Source organism: Struthio camelus, chromosome 2 (assembly GCF_040807025.1).
Source record: "Struthio camelus isolate bStrCam1 chromosome 2, bStrCam1.hap1, whole genome shotgun sequence".
Classification (NCBI taxonomy): Eukaryota; Metazoa; Chordata; class Aves; order Struthioniformes; family Struthionidae; genus Struthio; species Struthio camelus.
In genome coordinates this window covers 51,791,689-51,801,972 of record NC_090943.1, presented here as the reverse complement: position 1 = coordinate 51,801,972, position 10,284 = coordinate 51,791,689, and the positions used below count along the sequence as shown (strand labels likewise).

General features: G+C 44.1%; 1 protein-coding gene across 3 annotated transcripts; it reads left to right on the top strand.

Moving 5' to 3' along the window:
* The first annotated feature begins 222 nt into the window (after positions 1-222).
* Positions 223-6,804, top strand: CCK (cholecystokinin). 3 transcript variants are annotated; one of them, XM_068935682.1, is made up of 3 exons: positions 223-311; positions 1,414-1,671; positions 6,007-6,804. In XM_068935682.1, the coding sequence occupies exons 2-3, from the start codon at positions 1,416-1,418 to the stop codon at positions 6,141-6,143; spliced, it is 393 nt and encodes a 130-aa protein (XP_068791783.1). In that variant the 5' UTR covers positions 223-311; positions 1,414-1,415; the 3' UTR covers positions 6,144-6,804. The 3 variants fall into 3 exon arrangements, with proteins under 3 accessions (XP_068791783.1, XP_068791784.1, XP_068791785.1); XM_068935683.1 differs by having other exon boundaries at positions 249-395; XM_068935684.1 differs by lacking the exon at positions 223-311 and adding an exon at positions 320-432.
* Positions 6,805-10,284: the final 3,480 nt, after the last annotated feature.

Below are 10,284 nucleotides of genomic sequence, written 5' to 3'. Positions count from 1 at the left end.
AGGCAGCCGGCGCTCGGGCTGAGAGTTTCACCTCAGCGAGGGCTGAGAGCCCGACGCGCCCCGGCGGGGGCCAGGCAAAGCCCAACGGCGCCAACCGCCGCCGCCTCGGGGAGGGGCGCCCCGCTCCCCCCCCCCCGGCCCCCGACCCGGCTCCCCCCGGCCCGGCGGGCGGCGGCGGCTGCGTCAGAGCTGTGCAAACAGCCGCCGCCGCTATTTAAGGGGCCGGCGGCAGAGGCGGCCCTGACTGAGTGCCGAGCCTGGGCGCGCACGGCCTCGCTCCCTCGGGTCTGGCCTCGGCGGCGCAGCGGCAGGTAGGCGGCGGCGGCCGGCACCCCGCGGCGGGCTGGAGTGGGACTTCAGTGGCGCTTTGATTTCCTCTCCCGCCCTGCCGAAAGGTCGGGTTTTGCGCACTGCCAGTGTTTTCGGTCTAAGGTATACGGGGTGGGGGGGGTGGCGAATGAACTTCGTGTTTTTTTGGTTTTTTTTTTTTTTGCCCTTCTTATGAAATTGTAAGGCGGTTGTTCGGTGCGCTGTTCAGGAACTTAAACTGAGTCACCAGCTCCCGTGCAGGTAACTTGTGTAAGTGGGAAGTAGCCTTAAAGCGTTAAGCTTTAGCTACGTTGTTTCGCCTGTTTTTACGGAGAGTAATTTTTATGTGTCCGGAAGAAAAGCCTGTGTCCGTTTATATAATCAAATAATCTAGCGAAAGGACATCGTTTTTTCTAATATTCGTTTCCTTAAGGAAGCAGCAAACAAAAATCATTACACTTGAGCTCTCTGCTTTACATCAAGAAGAGTATTGCCACGCTGCACGTTATTTCTTACTCCCGACCAGCTTTTACCACCTCAACGGTTAGATCCAGTGCTGGGGGGGAGGTTATAGATTTTGGTTTTATTTTCCTTCTGTGGCTGCTTTCCTCCTCACTGTGTGACAAGATAAAGCCTCTTGAGCGCTGCAGTTCAAACCAAAGAAAGGTTGCTCGAAGTAATGGCTCCGTAAAACTTTTCAAAATCAAGTATTTGCAGTAACAGTGGGTTTTAGCACAACAGCGGAATAGTGGTGTTTTTTAATCCTGGGATTTTCCTCGGAGCTGGATGTGTTTCTTATGTTTTAGTGAAATGCAGCTTCCAGAAAAGCGAGGAGGAATGGAGTGAATCAAGGAGATGCTGCACAAAGCACAGTGAATTGGTTTTATCCCTTCCTGTGTTACTTAACAGCCCACAGATGCTTCTGCCTCTTACCCAGGGATATTTAACTATTAATGTACATGTTTTCCAGCTTAATGCTGATCCCACAGTTATCCCTGTTTAAAAAAAAAAAAAGCTTGCTCAGAAGCCGTTGCCTCCAAAAATGAAGGTGGGGATAACATAAAATATCTGATCGTTTTAACCCCTGATTCCTATTCTCTCCAGCAATGTACAGTGGTATATGCATCTGCGTGTTCCTTGCTGTGCTCTCAGCAAGCTCTTTCGGGCAGCAGACTGCGGGCTCACACAATGGGAATCCACTGGCTGCCGAGCTTGAGCAGAGTTTGACAGAGCATCACCGGCACGTCCGCGCCCCTTCATCCACCGGCCCGCTGAAACCTGTCCCGCGGCTGGATGGAAGCATCGACCAAAGAGCTAACATTGGTGCTTTGTTGGCCAAGTATCTCCAGCAAGCCAGAAAAGGTAATAGCCTACTTCCTATGCTGCTTCTGCGTTAGTGGAGTTTCCTTCAGAAAAACCTAGATGTTAAGGGAACCCTGTCATAGTCCAGCATGGATTACCACAGAAGATAGGAGGTAGATTTTTGCCTAGTTATTCCTGAAGTAGAGAGCATTCTCCTTTTCTGTTGTTGCAAAACTCTGCCAAAAAGATTTTTCACGTATCATCCACTGGCTGAGAGCTGGGTACAGGTAACAGGAAAATTTAAACCTCCCTGTCAGGTTCTAGCTGAGCATTTATTTATTTATTTTCACTTATTTTCATAGCCTTGTAATTATTTTGGTATGTTTTGCAGCATGTTTTATTTCACCCAAAATCTAGTAATTGCATTTTCTTGAACTTTTTCATTTAAAAAACCTCCATTCCTCTTTGAAGTTAGGAGAGCAGGAAAGCTTTTCTGTGGCTAAATACAGACCAAATGGCTAATCTTTCCTCAGCCAGGAACATCCACAACAGGGAAATCTTCTGAGTATTGGACTTTCCATGTAGTTGTTCTCAGGGAGAAGTTACAAAAGCATGCGAGCTTTTGAAAGATCGGAACTTGCATTTATGAACACAGTGCTAAAGCAGTGGTAAATAAAAGTGTTTGCTTCAAAATGTGTCAATTCCTATTTGGTTTTGAGTCCCAGGCAGCCTTGGAGTACAACAGAATCTTGCAGTTACTTAAAACCTCCATGGCACTGCATTTGTAACAGGGTGTGAAGCACTGACAAGAGTAATGGAATTTGAGGGCTTGATTTTTTTCTTATGTGATATAGTCATTTAAGGAAGAAACTGTATTACATACATGAGCTAGCTAGGGAAAGAATAAAGCTGTATAATAAAAGTATATATTTTACATGCACACACACATATGCTGTCTGTACTATCAGTAGATGTGATGGATCAAAATGGTTTCATATAGTTCCCCGTTGAAACTCTCCTAAAAGACACTTTTCCTTTTGAAGTATCTCATCTGTGTATTGCTTTCTGTCTGAGTAGAGTAGCACTGCGGGCAACCTAATTGCTGTCGACTCCATGGGAGAGAGATGGCTGCCAGCCTCAGCAAAAGCCACCACGCAACTTGTGGAGTTGCACAAATCTTGTTTACTTGCTATAGCTTCTGGCTGGTCTATCTCTGGTATTGCAGGGGAAAAAGGACATATTAGAAGCATAGAGGGCTGAAGAGAGAGACAGTAATTATGATGACCTGGACATATGGACATTGTGTCCATATGGACACAATTGCTTAACTCACAGACCCAGGCTCTGTTTAGGATGAAGTTCACTTTACGTAAGTAATGGCTTTCTCCTCTCCTGTCTCTCCACATTACCTTGTGCAGTTTACTTCATCTTCCCCTCCTGGTAGCCTCACTGCTGATCCCTGCACTAGGCAGAATCCTTTCCTTATTTTTGAAGGAGGTCTGCAATTAAGAGATCATGTGCATTTTATACTTATGTATGCCGGCATACACACTCATTTGTATACACGGAGTATGATCAAATTAGAAACAACTGAAAAAGTTGTTTTTATTCTGAGAGACATCATCTTATGTTAGCAATTCTCACCATGTCTGTTAAGGAACTCACTTTTAGCAGTTCCCCTCTCCTAATGGAAAGGCAATTCAGATACAAAGTTCCACAATTTGATGCTATAATTAAAGGTGCTACTGGATAAGATTCTTAATTACAGGAGTCTGCAAAACAGTCTTCATCACCTTTCTCCAGTGTGGTTATTGTCACCCAGCTGCATGAAAATTGAATTCGTTATTCTAGTTTATGTGACCTCTTAAATTTCTAGCTTAAATGGATGAAGTGAGAAAAACACTTTGGATTTAAGCTATATTTCCCTAAGTATTATACAAGGGAGAATTTACTGCATTTGTGTTTGTAGATTATATATATCTAATTAACCCTACAAAGCAACTGTTAGCAGATGGTGGGATTCTTGTGACGTTGCTAAGCTCATTGGACTCTGAATTGCAAATAAATTGGCTAGTAGAGAAGAGACAAGATTTGCAGGGACAAAGCAATATATAGTTAACTTATAACACAGCATATAGTGTCCTGTCAACTGTGTTACAATCATAACATTATGTTATGTTCCCATTTAACATAAAGCCTCTGGGCAACACTTTAGAAATCTCTACAAAACCTGTCTGCTGTATTAGTCACTTTTGACTCCCTGGCCAGATCATAATACACTAGAAAATTCTGTTGAGGGGAAAAGAGAGCGTTGGCTAGTGCTCGCAATGATCAGTGATGGCATTTGCCTTTGCAGTTAATGGAAAGGCTCATTTTAGCTGATACTTCCAGTGATAGCAGTGACAGAATTAAAAATCTCTCAGGACAATAGGGCTATACAGCAGCATCTTTGCCAAACTGCTACAATTTTGAGGCTGTTTGTCGTATGTTGATTCTGCAGTGTCTGCAGGCCATCCTCAGTTATTTGAGGAAAGGTAATTAAGGTGCTGTTAAGAAATTCATTTCATTGTGTATGACCCTTAGCTTTCAATAACTTCATCTGCAGGCTTTACAGCATGAATCTGGCACTGTGTAGGTGAGACATAGTAGCTGTCAAGTCAGCAACGCACACATTTATTATCCTCTAAGGAACCCTTGCCAAGCCAGACCATAATGGCACCAGGGGAGCCATTGCAGCCCACAGGCCACTGCAGGCTCAGAAGTCTCTTAAATATCAACATCTGAGTGATGGTTTTGCTCCGTCCTAGCACTGCCTGATGACAGTGCCAAGAAGCCATTCTCATCAACTTTAATTACATATTTTGAATTATGTATGTGAATTTCCTGGGTTTTGAAGGTTAATGGTAGACGAATGTTCTTTTGTAGAGAGAATTTTTTGCCCCCTTTTTTTTTTGAAATATCTAAAACACTGCTGTTTCAGTTTTATGCCACATGCTTTTTACTCTCCTATCCCTTTGCAGCCACTAAGAAAGCAATGTGGGTTTGGATTTTTTATGAATTATCTTCATTAGAGAGATCATTTTATGATAAAAATCTTGAAATATGAAAGCACAGACTGAGCAAAGATTTATTCAAAACACAAGAAACAGTAAGCAGAACAATTGTATGGATTTGGATTTGTGGGCTCTGGCCTGGGCTTTTTTTTTCCTTTTTTTCCATTTAAGTCCCCCTCAATCCTTGGTCTGAATTAAATATTAGTCTATTGAATCTCTTCATCTTCCTCACTCAAGGCTTAACATACAGCAACAATTAAGATGAGCTTAACTTTGGCAATTTTCAAGGAGCACAGAGAAAAATAACTTGCCTTTCTCCTCCATTTTTAATTACATAATGTGGTGATATCAAGCTGGAGCATGATTCTTTTTTGAAGCATAAATCCCCCTTGCAAATAATTTGGGTCTTTCATCTCCTTGGTGCCCTAAACAAGGATAACAGAAAGACTAAGGCAAGATTAAAGATCAGCATCCAACATCAATATGAGAGGAGTTACACAAGCTGTAGATAAGTAATAGAAATGTTACTGTTATGGTAAGCCATGTATGGGGATATCTGTCAGCAACAGCATCTCTAGCTGTAAATTCCAGCCACAATGTTCTCATTTTCAAGACTGTTCCCACTTCTGAAAAATCTGGGATTCATAATTACTGCACTTGTCCTGAAGTTGCCTTATAGGAGCTCCTGTGCTTGTATTCACTGTTCCTCAGGCAAAACAGGGTTATGGGCAGGAGTCCTGGCTCAGGCCTGAGTCTGCTCTCAAGCAGAGTTATTTTGACTCTGGAATATTCCTCCCTCTACCAGCAAACAAGAGTGCACTCCTGTAGCAAGAATGGGAAACGATCTGGACTTTCTTCCTCTTTCTAGTGAGGTGGCAGAGGAAAGGAAACAAGGAGAAACGCACCCACATTCCTTCCAGCAGTCTGGAGCAGACAGGGAGACAGTGATTTTTCCCCCCCCAAGGGAGCTGTACAGAGACCAGCAGCACAGCTCCTGCCACTACTTTCTTTACAATCCCAGGGCACTCCCTGCAGTAACAGACAAGTGCTGAGTGTTCACTGCACTGTGCTAAGTTCAGAAGTGATAAATGCCAGAAACAAATCTGCTTGGTCCATTTTCTGTTTCACATTAAAAAAAAAATCACTTTCAGGGCTTCTCTCATAACATTTCTATGACATTTTTCCCAATGACATGACAGCAGTGTTATGTGGTCTGTGTAAGTCAAGCAGTTGCAGCTATTTCATGCCAACATCTGTAACAAATATAAAACAGATTAGAAAATAGATGAACCTGAAAAATGTGTGCACTTATTCTCTCCTCTCCCCATCTCCTCCTCTTTAGGTCCTACTGGAAGGATCTCAGTTATGGGAAACAGGGTACAGAGCATCGATCCTACGCACAGGATAAATGACAGAGACTACATGGGCTGGATGGATTTTGGACGCCGCAGCGCTGAGGAATACGAGTACTCCTCCTGAAGAACCGCACACTATAGCAGCAAGAAAAAAAATCACACTCCCATGTCTGTACAGATGGAGAAAAATTAATTTGTTGTCCTCTTCAAATCAGTGTTTTAAAATATATTATGTACTGGATGTAAATTTGTCTGTAAGACTATACAATGCAATATATACATATGCAGAATTTTCCAGGAAATGTTTTCTTTCTTCTGTGGTTTCTCATACACTGATATTATATTAAAATAATTTCACTTATCCCTTCTTGTCCTGTCACCACACACTGCTGGGTATCTTACAATAAAGAGAGGCAGGAAAATCCATCAGTCTGCAATGTAAATGTATTCCATGTGTTAAGTAGTCAGATGAATGAGTCCCTTTATAAAGAAATCTTGTAACGGTCACAATAGTTGTGAACGCTAAGGAGAACTTGTCCAAATGTAAATACAGTAGTGCACTATTGCCAGAGAAGGCCAACTGTCTTCATGGTAACCCCCTTTGTAAAGGATTGAGCTTCATACCAAACCCACAAGTTTATGGTGAATAGTCAATACCGTTAAAACTAAAAGACGACGACTAACAGTGTGTTTCACCTTCTTAGCTTATTTATTTTATATTGTGAACTAAATGTGAAAATTCTGCACACAGCTACGAATCATGGAATAAACAGAGCATTCCTTGCTGTGTGGTGAGCTGAACGTTGCTTTGGGGAAGGGGTAAGGACAGCGGTGGAAACGCAGCAAAAGGTGACTGCAAGGGAGGGGGGAGGAGGCACTAGAGTAGGTTAATCACGGTGTAGTCACAGGAAATAGTGACTCCCGGGTTTCACAGAGGCAGCCTGAGTTAGCTGTCTGCCACTTGGTGGGGAGGGAAGGAGGCTGACTGTGTCCAGCCCTTTCCTGACAAAAAGAAGGGCAAAGAGCTCCACGCTCAGCCAGAGAGTAGTCTGTGGTTGTCCTCTGCTAGGTGCAAAGCCAGCAGATCCCAGGAGGACTCTGCCACGTGGGCCCCCTTGCCTGCTGGAAGGCAGGCTGGAGAAGTTGTTCCACATTCACTCTCCTCCTCTGCCCCAGATAACACCTCTTGCAGGTGCTGGATCGGCTAAGGAATTCCCCTGATGGACAGAAGGAGGTGATTTTGATTTGCAGAATTTCTCCCAAATGTGTGAGTTAATAAGAGGGGCTTAACATTTTCATATTCGGGAAAGCGCGTGCTTGTCAAACGAAAGAGACAGACGAACGTCTCGGCAATTTCTATAGCTGTTGATAGATAAGAACAATGCACAGAAAAGAACAGAAAACAATTAAGAGTAAACCAAAATTCTACCAAAACCAAGGCTGGAAAACAAAATAACTGCTGAGCACAGCAAAAACAAGCCAAACATTTTGGAGAGTTGTTCCTAACACCAGCAGAGACACCACCAGTAGAGCGCTGTAAAATTTTGCAATGCAACAGATACTTCAACAGATGGTAACAGGGAATTTTCTTTTTTAGTAATATCAAAGTTCTCTTTCTGTGGCTCTCATCTTGCAAAGCCAGTGCAACTGCGTTTCCATATGAACTTTTCTTCTTCTCAAGCTCCTTCCAGTCAACCACTTCCCAGGCCGCCTATTCTGGCTTTTCTCAGCTCCTTTCCAAATATAATGAGCCTGTAAATACCTTGTATGTGCTCCTTACTTTTGATTATTGCCTATGGGAGAACAGTCCAAAATGCTCTTTTTTTTTTTTCCAACACTTTCGAACAGGAGATTAAAACCAATTACATATTTTCAAAAAAAGGAAAACACAAGCTAATCTTAAAAAAGCATATATTAAAATATTTCCCACCAAAGTGGTGGGTTTTTTTAAAAGCAACTTGCAGACATTTTACTTTTTTTTAAGTTAATGACGGGAGTGTTTAAACAACACTAAAAATGTTTCTCTCCCTGGCCTATTTTTTTAAAGAATGTAATGTGTGCGTGTGCGGGAGGGGATTTTTATAAACCTAGGATTATTACCGGAGAATGTCATCATGAGAAAAAAAAAAAAAAAGCTCTAGTTCTATTCTCCCTCTCATTTCCTGCAGGCGGCAGAGCGGAGCGGCAAAGGCAGTAACCCGGCTTTTCCTCCTGTTCCTCTCTTCTGAAAGTCACCCGAGATGCCCATGAGCATGAAGGGTCCTGCGTGCAGCTGGCTGACCGTGTCAGGGCTTTGGCAAGCCCCCTCTGCCAGAACAGAGGGATCCCACCGTTCCCGCCGCGCGCACAAGCCTTGCTTCACCACCGCGCTGCGCACGAGGCTCTCGGGTAAGAAGAGCCCTTCACGACCCCATGTCTCGAGGGTGAAGGCCAGGTCCCCGGAGCGACTTGAGGGCTGTCACTGCCCTAGCGGTTAGCAGAGCAGGGCCTTTCTGTACCCCTGACAGGTAAATCACTTCCCAGGCACCTTTCCCAGGTACAAAATAACGCTCCCAATGCCAAGCATCCACCAACATTGCTTTTGATCAAACATTTGCTCATTTTAAATTGTAAAAATGGCAATTAAGGAAGAAAATGTATTTTCATGAAAGCTACTTTCTTCCCATCATATCATCGCAAGCAAAGCTTGTCTGGTTTTCAAAGTGGTTAAGACAGAGCGCTATTTTCTTTGCCAGCCCACTGACAGTGTGACATTTGCATGTAATCACATTTGTCGTGTTTCCTGGATGCTGGAGAGCTTCAGACACAACCTGGTCTAATTTTTTTCAGCCACTGTGCATGCCACTTTTAATATTTTAGCTGTGCCAGTGCTGTAAAACAGTCAAGGGGAATAAAGGGACTTGCAGTGATTCACCCAGAATCCAAATGAGGACTTAAAACATACTGAATTTAATAACTTGTTACTTATTAAAGTCTTCCTAAGAGACTATGATAAAAAAAAAACACTACTTCTCTTTCACTGAATTAACCCAAATCAGTCTGTATGATCAAAAGAGGCCTTACGCTACTTGTTCTGCTAAGAAAGCCAAATACCTCAGTGAACACACGCCGCAAAATGAATGGGACTCCCTGAAGCTGTGGAAATATAGCATTTAAGAGTGCTGCGCTGTACCTGCATTCCCGTGTCGCAGCCTCCCTCCGTGGTTCAACGAGGAGCACGCACAGCCCACGCGTGCATTAGCAGCAAGGCAGAGCTTTATTATTTCCCCGCAAGAGAGAGTCATCACCACCTGAAGCGTGGGGATCAGGATTTAGGGAGTTTTCAGTCCCAGGCTCTGTCATCGTCCTTCCCGATGGCTCTGGCCAAATCTCTCATCTACCCTACAACACAGCTGGGAAGCGGTCAGCCCTCCTTTCGGCTCTTGCCTATGACAGTCACTATAATAAAAACAGAATGCGTTTGGGAGAGCTGCCCCATCCCAGATGAAAGCCCAGAGCACCCAGTCACAGTTGTGCTTCTCCCCAAGAGCCCCCCTAGGATCCCCACGGTGAACGCTCAGTCGTATTTCTGCATCTGGATCCCTGCTGGCGGAGGTGATCGGTTCATTTGGATGTTTTTCCTGTGTCCAGGGGGCCCCCTTCAGACTGGGCATTGAAATAAACTGTCAAAATATAAGTGCACTTTTCAGACAGCCTGAAACTGCCAGTGCGCATTACCTGTGTGCGGACACGCGTCTTGGATCAACCTGTCTCTGTGCCTTTTAGCAGAAAACAGCCTCTTTCTGAGCCCAGCCTGGGCAGGTGTTGCAGTGCCCGGCCCTGTGGAGATGCACCTCAAGGCAATGCAAAGCTGCAAAACCAAAGCACCTGCTCAGGTGAGGCAGGGAGAGGGAAAACGAGGCAGGGAGAGGTTCAGGTTTGCAGTTTTGGATCTACAGGTCTAAATTCAGCCTGGATTCCCCTCTTTGCTTCTTATAACCCAGCTCAGAACTAGTATACGATTTTTGAGATGTTGCTGAGATAAAGACTAGGGAGGCTCAGCAGTACCTTTAGCGCAGGGAACGTCATCTTCATTCTCACTCACGGGAGTAACAGTTTGGGGGCAATGGCAGGAATAATTGAAATACGTGGAATTGTCCCATTACAAAATAACACTGTTCCTGGAGGCAGGGAGGAGCAGGCTATAAGTGACTTCATGAAATCCTCCCTCTCCAAAAAATCAGTCGCTCTTCTGGGTGCAGAAGAAATTCCCAAGATGGGGAAAG

What these genes read in the sequence shown, in the direction of transcription:
- CCK (XM_068935682.1), top strand. Translation starts at nt 1,416, where the DNA reads ATGTACAGTGGTATATGCATCTGCGTGTTCCTTGCTGTGCTCTCAGCA. An exon ending in TCTCCAGCAAGCCAGAAAAG is followed by an intron (nt 1,672 to 6,006) that starts GTAATAGCCTAC and finishes CCTCCTCTTTAG; the next exon opens with GTCCTACTGGAAGGATCTCA.